Below are 12795 nucleotides of genomic sequence, written 5' to 3' on the forward strand. Positions count from 1 at the left end.
AAAAAAAATGCAGAGGATTATCTGAAACACCAAGCCCAGGGAGCGAAGCTTGATCCCAGGATCAAAGGCGATGGAGAGTAGGGATGCGTTGCAGAGATTGTTATGGCGCTGGGAGGACTTTGGTCAAACCAAACACGGAGGTCAAAACTTTTAACTCCCTCATGTGGGAAACACTGTTTAGCAACCATTTTTATTTTTAGGTCTATTCCACAAAGCTCTGCCTCAGGACTCTCCTACAAGGTTTACATTTCAGTTCAGCAGGAGCTGTGTTAACATTGGTCAATGATATTGTCTAAATTTACCTTCATAGCACTTTAATTAATCTAACATTTATATAAATATGGCACCGTAATAACAAAGGAATGTCTTCGGACACCTAACACACAATTTATTCCTGACTCTGAGACAGAAGTGCAGCACCTTTGTGTAGGAAGTGTCCAGCAGAAGAAGAAGAGTGTACACAAAGGGGTTATTTCTGTCTGACTAACACAACACGGATGGAAATGGCTATTGATTTAAGCAGAGTTGGGTCAACATTACTGGGATAGAAATCCCAGAATGAACGCACCTGCTCCCTCCTCCTTAGGTAACTGCTATAAACCGTGCCTACAGTCTCCACTTATACAGGTGTTCAGGGGCAGCTGTACAGCATATGTGTGGGCTAAACTAAATCTTGCTGCCCATTTAAGCCTGCTCCAGCACCTCAAATTCACAAGTCTTGTTCATATTTACAATAGGCTGTGTTATTTAACGCAGTGGCCCCCTGAGATTTTAAGTCAACATAAGAATCAAACTTAACTGGGGATGACTCTACAGCCGACTTTCTAAAGACAACTGACTTTCTTTTAGCAAACAGAAGAGACTCCAAGAGGGAGGAGGTGCAATTTCTTTCTTCCTGAAGAGGGGAAAAGCACTTGAAATGACACAATAATAAAAAGGAGAAAATAAGAGCGCGCCAAGCAGAGTTAACACATCTCGGGGGACCAAAAAGAGGACTTAACCATGATAAGGTAATTTTCACCCTTCCTTTTTCTACGTTTCTGCGCTTCGCTCCTGTGTAGCTCAGAGAGTAACCTATTTTTTCCATTTACATGAGGGGCAAGCAGCTATTCGGAGCAAATTGAATTGAATCTCTCCTTATCTCCACTTCCTCCCTCAGCACTCAGTGCTGACTGAGAGGAGTCAATGGCTAAGAGTGGATCCCATCTTAGCGTTGTCATGGATACGCAGGCTTTGGTCTGCGGTGAGCGAGGGCCACTCAGGACCGTAAAGTGATTTCAGACTCTTTTTCTGGTTCTCTTGGTCGGGTTATGGTAAGTCTCTGATGCACCGCAGTGAAAACGAGGCCATGCGAGATGAGATTGGTAGCGCGAGAGAATTGATACAGCAGTCCCACACATCCACCCACGTCTTTCTCTGGGGGGCTCGATCTGTCTTTTGTGATTTTTCCATAGGCGTCCTCATCAAGCAAGACTGAGCTCATCATATTACGAAACAGCAAGTGTAATAAAATAGGAAAGACTGGGGGGCAAAGGAATCACTTCAGATATTTGGTGTCATGAGTTTCAAGACTTCAGATAAATGAATTTAATTTACAGCATCAATCCCTAATTTTGTCTCTTCAATCAAAAAGGTTTCAAATGTCCTCGAAAACCGATGACAACGAAAGAGGGAGATCACACCTTTTTCTCCAGATCATTTGTTGGTCTCTCACACACATGTGAACAAATCCTGTATTCAGTTCAATTTTCAATTAGCTTTCCAAAGATAAGTCACAGCACAATAACAAGCTCATGCAATTTAAATGTTGTGCGTACATAAAAAAGCCTCCGTTCCTTTCATCTAGGTGATGTGTCCCGGCTGCACCCGCGCTCAGATGCAGCGCAGACAGGAGGTTCAGTGGACGAGGCCAGATAAAGCATTAAAATAAAATAATTTATAAATACACACACACACACACATACATACACACACACACAGGAATAACACAGACACACACACACACAGAAGCAAATGAGCAGGTGTGTGGAGCAGGCAAACAGGCACACGCGCAGACACACACATTGATATTCCAGTATCTGTCGAACGATTTTCACATCAATGAGAGCTGAGCAAGGCATGAAGTGAGCTGGCAGAAGGATAGAGAGAATCAAAGTGCCCTCCGGGGACGCAATGTGCGTTTTTTTTCCGAGAGTTGTGCTTTTTTAGGATGTGAGCTTTGTCAAATCTTGTTAATATCAAACTGATTGAATTACAATGCTACCGGATTCCTAGAATAAACCACTCTCTGACAGACATGAGTGATATACCCAGCATTGTTCATTAACGAAAGAGGGATCGGTTAATGACCAATGCTGGATATATCACTCATGTCTGTTGGTGCTACATTTACGTTTGAAGGTATGCTGGTGTTACTCGTTTACGGATCATAATTGGTTTTAGTTCCATGTACTTGAAAAGGTATTGAAAGGTATTAAGGTGATTGCACTCATACTGACAATCTGGCCTACATTCCAGTCACCATATTTACACAGGATCGTACGTTTGTGTCTTCATTATAAGTCAGTTCAAACAAAATGTTAGGAAGCAGCTCCTAGAGGCTACTATGGTCATTATGCTCTTCATTACAGAGGTAATGGACTGGGTGGATGAAGAACATCCCATTGATACAAATGACTGGTGTACAACTGTGAATTTGTCCTTAGGGTGGTGCTATGTGGTTTTTGGATGCACCAAAAACATTCAAATGTTTCCTCTGATAATCATTGATACCCATTAATGAAAATCAAGTCATTCCACCCCTGGAGAAAGGACCCTTTCACTTTTGGACACTAAAAAAGCTTGTCTATTTTGTATGCAAGGGTAAATTTGACCTGATGGTGGCGGTAGAGGTCTGGGCGTCTGGGAATCATCTGCTAGGGACTATGAATCTCAAACTCAAAATTTATCTGGCAAGGAGCTATTCGCCTATTTATTTTATAACAGTAATGTAACAATGGTGAAACAAAGTAAACTTTGTTTTATTCAATTTGACCATTCATACGCCTAGGTGACATGTAATCCCTCAGCTAAGAGATTTGGTTGCTCTGTAATAGTAACTTTGTTGAGCTAAAGTTTAAGTTATCAATATTCACGAGTAATGTATGTAAATAAAATGTTATGTTATAAGCCAGCTGTTCTGTTGCCGTCTGTCTGGCAATACAGACGTATCCGCTGCCACACCACCAGACTACAGAGCACCTTCTTTTCTCAGGCTGTGAGATGCCTCAATTCATCCTCAGCACTCAACCATAAAAATGTCATTTTCAAAATCCGCCTCAGTGGCAGCCATTAAGAATAACTATATAGAAATAGCCAGTCTGCCAATGATGGTCTTGTTTAGGTCATACAGAAGCATCAATGGTATATCAAGACTGTTTCATAACCAGTTAAAGTTCCTTGTAGTACATTTACCTGACGAATATGACCCCACAAATGCATATTCAATTTCATGTTTCGATTTTTTCAACAGATTATTAAATCACCTTGACAAACTGAGATATAACAGACTGGCAAAGCTCAGTAGCGAATACTTTAATTGTGACACTACCTGAGCATATAATCCACCGAGCCTATGTTTTGTTTGTGTTTGCGTGTTTGTGCGCGTACTGTCGGGGGAAAGAGATGGTGTGGCTACAGGCGAGAGAGCATGACGATGGCAGCGACACCGCACTCTCATTACCCTGTGTATTTTTAGCCTCACCATTTTCCTCCCAGTGTGTGTGCATGTGTGTTTGTGTATGCCGGCACTTGGCCATGCTCTGCCGCCACTTTCGGGGCTCAGCTCCGGCTCCATCCTCTAACCCAGAATACTGTCAACACGAGCAATCTGTTTCCTCACAGTGGAAGCTTGCCTCGCCTATGACAGTCTTTATGGTATCCAAAAAACGTGAGACAACCCAGCCAATGCAAACCCTGACAACATCACAGGGAACTAAAAATACGTTCTTTGAAATCACACAAACTGCACATGGACAGCTCATCTCCCAGCTCAAATGTTTACATTTCAAAGAACACATAAGCCTGTGAAATGTGCTTCACATTCAGATGATGGGCAGTCGTTACGGAACTTTGAACTTATAGTTAGTGCGTATAACATGCAAATTTGCCATTTCAAACAAACATTCAGTTTGTGCATATGCTCAGCAAATCTGTCATCCCCTTCGACTGGCTCCCATCAGTTTTTAAAATGATATTCTCTGTCCAATTTTCTGTCTCTCTGTTCAACTGCTCCTAGAGTGACCCAAAGTTGATTATCACAACCTACAGTCTGTAACCGCAATCAGTAAATGTCAGCACTGCATGTGAATTTCGGTCAATGCCAAACCTGACTTACTCCTAGATAAGTCAATGCCAGCCGGAGTTGTAAATGTTCCTTTTCAGATTCGACATGACCAAAACGCCCAATGAGTCCTCTCATGTCCAGGAAGAAGTACTTTTTTTATTTATTTATTTTTTTAAATTGGAGCCATGCTTTAGCAAAATATTTTGGCAATGCAGAAAGACGAACCATGCCAGCAATATCTCTAAAAAGGTAAGCTGAAAAATATAAAAATAAAAAATAAATAAAATATACTAGTTACAAAACATTAATCAGGTTTTCCGTTCAGCTCAATATGAGACTGCATCTTCAAACGTTCTAATGAAAGAAGAAAATGCCTGAGCTGCGCAGCTGCAAGCCCACAGACTACATTTAGACAACTACTTAAGTCTGCTGCCAATATACATTTTATGTTTATTATGTGCACAAATGTATACAGGAGTGCCTAAACAGAAATTGGCGGACAAACAGAAGCCTACATTTAGTTTCAGAGAATCAACACATGAATGTAGGTCTTGATACTTGTCATTTATGTTAGGTGGCAAACATTTATTTTCAAAATAAGACACTAAGTAGCAAAGGAAAATCTTAGCAGAATACTTCATTGTCGAATCTTATTGAATGGTTAATTCACGTGTGCTTCTTTCAAGGCTGAAATAAAATAATGTTGCTGTCCTTCATCACTATCAAGACTGCTAATATCATTGATGTGTAGTCTCAAGATATGCTTTTGACACATACAAACCAGCATACACACAGTTTTGGGGGGAAATAGATGTCAAAGGCTTTTATACCCATCTGTCCACTGATATTACACCAAATTGCTGTGGTTGTAGCCCAGCCTGCCCTGCAATTACCACCATTTGCTCTAGAGAGGTTTCAGCTCAAAGTCAAAAAAGTGACACAATACTAAGTACGATTTTAACTTTGTTGCTGACACATTCTCAAGTATGTCATAAATGAAGACTCAGTAGTGTGCAATGCCTTTGTAGCTATACTAATTCAAGAAAATGCCACTACTATGTTCCACAATAAGGATTTTTTTTCTCTTTGGCAACACTATGGTGAGGATGCAAAGAAGGCTAGAAACATCATTCGTAACCACAATTTGTGCAAAATACAAACCGGAATTATGACCTTCATTGGACATATTGTGCACACAAAGGCAAATTCATAAACCTTTTAAGGCAGGAAATGAAGGGGGAAATTGAGTGATGAGTGATGCAGTTAGTCAAGGGCACAAGTCAAGATCAAGGCACGAAAAACAAAAAAAAGGCATAGCAAGTGCTGTAAAACAGCATGAAAATGTGGGCAGTGACAAATAATCTAAATTCCAGCAGCAAGCAAACAAAGAAGTGGGTGCCACAGAAAAGACTTAAAGGGTCATGATAATACCAAATAATCATTCCAGCAAGTGGCCATGCAGTGAATAAACTTCACCCTAGCTGAAGCTGTATGTCTTTTTGTTGCTATTTATGTTTCAACACTAATGTACAGTGGAAGGCTGGAGCTGATCCCCTGAGGACTGAGGTCGTTTACATCCAATTAGGCCTCTAGGCTGGTTAAAAGAACAAAAACACACTCATAAACACATCCATTCGATTCAGGCATGCATGACTGGTTGGTTGTGCGTGCACACAAACACCCACACGGCTACATTGCATTGCCACAGTAACAGAATACAGTTGAGTCATTTGCTGTGACTGATGGACGAACAACAGCAGAAACCACCGCTTTGATCGAGTCTCTGGTGTATTATATCCCACAATGCACTGGGGCCTTTCACTGTACCTGCGATAAGGGAATAACCGGACCAGCTGGATACCCTGGAACATTCAACAATTGAATAGCAGGGTTTGGTTGCCTAGCAACCGTGGCAGGCGCTGGTGATGATCTGGTAATTTTCAAAGTGCTTTTGTGTTATCTCGTTTTCTCACCCTTTTCTTGTCTTTTGTAGTAAAAATTCAGCACAAAAAATGGAAGATGCACGTCTCAGAATTCGCACAGGGACTACGATGATACGCCAGTGATCACTGACCCGAGGGGCTGAATCAGTAGCCTACTGATGGCTATCTGTTAATAACGACACAACTTTAAAAAGGACTTTAATGTTAATCCACTTATCTTGAACATGGCAAATGTGGGGTCTCTTAAGAGAAACAGAGCCGGCTGGTGACACTTGCAGATTTGATAAGAGACTACTGGGAGATCATTTGAATTTTTTACCCTGAATAGCCATTAATGTCAGACAGAGTTGGAGTCACCAGGTTATCTATGCGTCTCTTAGCCCCTTTGGGATTTAGTGCATTACACACACATTCACTGAGCCTTAGGTGAGGGAGTTGGCTCCGAATTTTAAATAAAATGAATACTCTATGACTGACAGATAAGGATATATAATATGTAAATATTTAAATTTATGCCTTCCCCAAAAAAAAAAAAAAAGCTACAGACAGGAGATTGTCATCCGATTCTGCGAGTGAAGAGTTCAAGCACAGGTAATTCAAACAGCCATTAGACAGGAGTGGGTTGGCTAAACAAAATTTTATTCAAGAGGCTAATGGGCACCAGTTTTTGCAGTGTCGAGGAGGAGCGCACTGGTATTTTTGGAACTCAGTTTGACACACTTCAATGTGGTGATATTCTAGGAGTTACTAAAAACAATGACCAGAATTACACTAATAAAGAAATTCTGGGGTTTTCCTGACTCCGAATACTTAATTTCACAACTGATTAAGTATTTTGAAGCCAGAATTTAAATTAATCTGGATAGAATCTAGTCCAAGTTATAAGTGCTGTCTAACTTCCTGCCCTTTGACGCAAGCCAAGGCACAAATCATCTTTATTCTACCCCTGTCAGTCTCCCTCCATAATGTCTTGACATTTTTCGCGCTTTGATAACAATTAATTGCTTTACCCATGAACAGCTTGAGCCTACCTGGCTGCATATAGGTTACAGAGAAAAATCTGGTCCAGCAGACAAGCAGCTTACTGTGCAACATGATCGTCAAAGAGCTTGCCGCAAGCTGGCCTGTGATGCCAAGCTGAGCTGCTGCAAGTTAAATGAATACCTTCAAACATCCCTGACCCTGTCTGTTAGTTCTCTGCTTTCACCAGTGCACCAAACAGCAGGTTCAATATTGACAGCGGATCACTAGATTTATGACTGAGCATGCACTGAATACTAAAGATAAGTTTGTTGCCACAGAGATGGTAATTGCTTCAATATCAGATATAAAAAGGTTCTTAATGAGTATTGCAATATAGGTCTATCACTTTATGGTCACCAATAAGTAGGCTTGTCATAGATAATGTTCACGTTACCTGCACTGCCATAAAAGGAGGCACCATAAAAAATGGTGGACAATCTGACAAATCACCTGATAGGATGATAAGACAAACTGTTCAGACAGCTATGATGTGGATCCCAAGTACTTAAGCACACAGCTAATAGACCATATTCACACGGTGGCCATTTTCCTCTTACATCACACTCAGGGTGGAAAGCTCAGATGTTGTACAGTGCTGTTGTGTTCCTGGGTATAAATCATAAAAGTATAGGTAATCTGACAAATTGTCATCATCTCACTGCTTCTTGATTGATTAACATTTGTAAAGACAATAGATAGTTTAATCCGGAGGCGCACACACACCATATTTTAAGGTAAAACAACAGGTTTTGATAAGCGCTTCACTTCTTTTAAACAACAGCTAATGTTAGCATTCAACCACATTATGATCCTGTTAGGAAAGGCATTAATCAATTTAGAATTATCAACACACATCTTGAAGACAATTGACAAAACCTGGAAGTGAATATACTGGATCTAATCAAACGGTAATGTCAGGTAGGAAGTTGTTGCATGCTAACATTAGCTAAGGAGTTATCAAGTATGTTGTTTTACCTTGAAATATGGCCGAATGTGCCTCCAGATTTTCACTATCAATCATCTTTTCAGTTGCATGACAACAAATTTTCAGATTACCTTTGTTTATATGACTTGCAACCTAGAACACAGCAGCATTACATTATCCCAACATTCAAGTTTCCCATCGTGAGAGTGAGGTAGGAAGAAAATGGCAACTGAGCAGACACAGTCTATGAATATTATTCCAAAAGCATATTCTAAATAGATATTTCTTTTATTTATCTTAAATTATGAGACATGTTTATCATTTTAAACTAGGAATTGAGGTGGATGGGTAAACAAGGAACAGAACTGTGAAAAAAAACTTTTTCAGAAGTTTTTGCAGTCACATTTCAAAGAAGCAATCACGAACAAGTGAATATCTACCGAATGTAAGGAAGACAGTTTTAAAATGTTCTGAAATCCTGTTTGACATGTCAGACTGGAGCACAATTTACAATGAATGCCCTGTCGGATAGAAGCATTTAGTTGATATGTGGATGACAAGTGTCTGATAGGACTATTTGTTATGAGAACATGACAGAAAAAAGAAGTGAAATCCAAAATCTTCAAAGACTAAGATGACACTGACACAGTTGTTTGACACAGTCACAGCATGTCAAGCAGGGAACAGAAAATTACATATAAAATGGATTAATTTAAGTTGAAATGCAAATGCAGAGCTCCATTTCCAAAAATAAGATGATTTGTGTCAGGGTGTGTTTTGGGTGAGGTTAATTGATTGAGATGTGACAATTCAGTTTCATAAATAGGCAGTTTATAATAACATGTCTTTAGGCTACACACACATGTGTAATACTCAATTAAAAAGGCTGCTTAAACTGTGTCCTTGTTAATAAGTAAAGCAATTATTTCTGTGTCTGTGAGAGTCTTCAGGGGCTGTTTATGTTCATAACTTTCCTCAGGCCTTGTTAACTGAAGTGTGTCAGGTGCATCCTGGAGGCTTGTGATACTGCAGGATCTAAATCTCCCTTTCAACTTCTCATGTCATTCCTCCTCTCTCTCTTTCCTATCATTCCTGCAACTCCTCACTGTACTCAAGAAGAAATGCCACAAAAAGCAATCTTAGAAATTCACCTGGGAATTGAAAAAACACTTCTGTTCCTCAGTCCAAATGCAGCCTTGTTCTCTAAAACCTGTTAAACAACAGTTTCATCCTCTCCGCCTCCCAAAAAAAACAACCTGAGCATCCAATTCTGGCTGCACAAAGGTTGAAGCAGACAGTTCAATATTAAATCCAACCAATTATGTTTCCATCTCATGATAGGACTCTCTAAGCAGAGCTGCATTGTCATTCATGTCACTACTGTCTACATCACAACTCCAGCAGACGTCACACAGACACACTTCTTGGCGGCGTCACTGCTGTTAGAGCGACTAGCCTAATTATCCTTGCAGAAAGAAAATTGGGCAATTTCAATTATACCTGAGCATAGATTCTCTACAATTGATTTAAAATGTAATTGATATTCATCATGGTCATTGTCACAACACATGCACTCGATTGGGCATGATGCAAAATAGCTGAATTTAGTGGTTACTTTGGTGTGGAAGTCTGCAGAGTACTGTTGTCTTAAAAGCCACTAATGCCTGTGCTATTTACTGCTATAAACCAAATTTTAGTAATTAATCGACCGTAACGGTCCAAAATAGCTGTATAGTGAGAGAATTTATTCTCCCCATTTGGTCCCAGACATTTCTAATCAACAGCAGGCTAAATCTCAGGTCCAGCAACCGTGGAATAATTGAAAATGTGCTTTGTGGAACCCCGTTAGATTTATGAGAGACCCTTCGCTACCGATTTATTTTCAGAATGCGCCTGTGTTTTATGGTTTTCACTCACACGCAGTTTTTCTCCCTGCTGCTCTCTGAATCAAACGGTGCCTATATGGGAGGTGTGAAGCTGTTTGTGTGTTGGAGGGGTGGAGAGGGAGACGGAGACACACACACAAACACACACACGCGCACAGAGGGAGGAGATCACACATCTAGACCGTCAAATGCTATAGACAGTTGGGTAAGCAGAGAGATAAGATAAAACTCGGTATGACACAAACAGCACAGTGATAACAGGACAGTCTCACCTCTTTTCTGACCACACAGACGGAGGTTACAACTTCTTATCTTTTAATAATATCTGAGGTCCTAGAGTCATATTCATATAAAAAATAAAAAATAAACTATTCGCAATTCAATGTGATCTTTTCAGCCCATGGCTACAAAACACCTCTCTCAACTCACATTTCTGCTTCTGACCTTTACTATTTTTCTGCTTCCTCCCATGACTCCTTTGACTGTGGTTTGATATTGTAGCATCTATTTGAAATGATGATGTGTTTGGTTGCTTGACTGGAAATAGGATGTTTAGGGGACTGCTGGTTGGTTTCTTTCCCCTACTTTCTTAATAATCTACCGTTATAAACTTTTTTTTCCACACGTTATTTGAAGATGTAGGTGGTGTTGATTTTAGTCGGGTGAAACACAAATTCACACTTGGGCTCATTCCATATCAGTTCTAGGAGGTGCTAGATTTTAAGAATGGCTTTATTTTTAGTTGTTTATATCGAATATATAGAGTATTTGTTTCAAAGGTCAGTTGATACTGTGTTGAGTGTAGATTTTTACATCATTTACATTTTGCCTCGAGGGTCCACTTTAGCTGTGGAGGCCAGTATAAATAAATTCACATAACATAATGCATGAAATCCATTAAAAGAAAGCTGTAGTGTAGACTCTGAGATGGTGCCTCCTGAGTCTGACTGATATGTGTCAGTAGACATGTTCCAGACAGATATCAGGTTTACAAGCAAATCCTTGTGTTGCTGGAAGTGCATACCTCAACAATGGTGGTTTTGGCTGCTTTGCACATTGGTTGGTTGAAGTTTCTGGCTGTTTTTCTGACAGAAGAGAGCAAAACAGAGCTGATATTAAAAACCAGGAGGTAAGGACAATTACTGTAAAGAGAAAAGCAAGTAAACTCAGACACTCCTACTGTAATATCCACCATTAGGTGCTAGATTACTGCAAGACACTGCTCCCTTGTGGAGAAAGATTTTACTGCATTGCCTAACTTTCATACTTCACACACACAACAGGTTGGTGCAAATTACTTGCTAGTGCTAGAGAGCGGCGCCTATACTTAATTTAGACTGTTCTATAAATAATGAGGATAGCAACAAACAGGTGTAATAAGTGATCTATAATGGAGAGTTTTCTAACTTTGTGCAGCATCAATGTATATTTTGGCCTGAAACTAAATTAGCACTAATGACTGATTATCTCAACCATGTCCTAAAATAAGTGTGCTGTAATTGGAGATAAAGAAGCGGATGTGAATGATATCGCAGAACAAACAAAATAAAACCCTGTTGCTAATCCAGATATACTGATTATAATCAGTTCATACAGTACAGCCTTCAAAGATCTTATCAAGGTCAAGGTCAAACTAAGTGAATGCCCATTATAAGATCATCTGAAACGGCTACTGCTTCACTTATCACCACATGACACCAGCAGCATGTGCTGATTGTTGTGCAAACACATCCAAGGTGATTAAGACTAGTCTAATATGCTTTGAGGCACAGAGAGGCTCGATCCTTTAAAAGATAAATATTGGCAGTGACATAATACAACAGGTCTGTACTAATGACGTAGGTCAACATGGTCAAAAGTCTGTGCTTTCATTTCATTTACCTGAAAACAATGTTTCCAGCTCTGTCAGCTTTCCATGCCTTGATCAGTGCGTAGTCTCCCGTGATGGCCTCTTCCATGATGTAGTGCCTGCCATTGAACTCCTTTACCTGTGCACAATGACAACACATTTCAAGGATATACGGCATTGTCAGACTTGACCCAAATCAAATCAATTCAAATCAATTTTATTTATACAAAATCACAATCACATTGCCTCAGTGGGCTTTACAATCTGTACAGTGAACAAAAAACCTGCCATATTGAGAAAAAAAAAACATGAATCCAAACATAAGCCATTTTATCCACAACAGAAAATCAGAGCAAGACAAACATTCATGGCAACACATTGTCATCTACGTTCCACCTGTGAAAAGCATTATACGTATAATTATGAAGAACTTAAGAAACCTGTCAAACACGTTGCAATTTCCTTTTGAAAACAATGCAAGCTGCCTGACATGAGTTTGTGCAGTGCTCTCAATGCTCACATTCACATTACAAATGTAAACCCATTGCAGAGGCCTGTCCTCTTTAAGTGTCTTTTCATAATGCAAGGTAATGTGTTCAACCCAGCACTTTATTTATCTTCCACTGTATAGAGAAGCTGGCTTTCACTTCTAGCAAGAACTCAAACAGCCCACAGTCGAGCTCTTGGAAAGCCAATAACGGTGGGTTCAACACCACTTTCATTAACCGCACCCAAGTTCGAATGCAGCTCTAAACCCAGTAAACAAACACTCAGGGATAGTGGCCATGTTCTGCAGTCCTCCCAAGAAAAACACTGACTTCATTATGGGCTTGATGGCACAACCA

At 40.0% G+C, this 12795-nt stretch overlaps 1 protein-coding gene across 1 annotated transcript in view; it reads right to left on the minus strand.

Moving 5' to 3' along the window:
* Window positions 1–12795, minus strand: part of oxct1a (3-oxoacid CoA transferase 1a) — a 46201-nt gene that overhangs the window by 25353 nt on the left and 8053 nt on the right. The window contains exons 6-7 of the mRNA XM_084360972.1: window positions 11983–12089; window positions 11126–11186 (exon numbers count right to left, since the gene is read on the minus strand). Coding sequence (XP_084217098.1) covers window positions 11126–11186; window positions 11983–12089 — 168 coding nt within the window. The remainder of the gene's footprint in view (window positions 1–11125; window positions 11187–11982; window positions 12090–12795) is intronic.

The sequence above is a fragment of the Pagrus pagrus genome, assembly GCF_965226575.1.
Source record: "Pagrus pagrus genome assembly, chromosome: 8".
Lineage (NCBI taxonomy): Eukaryota > Metazoa > Chordata > Actinopteri > Spariformes > Sparidae > Pagrus > Pagrus pagrus.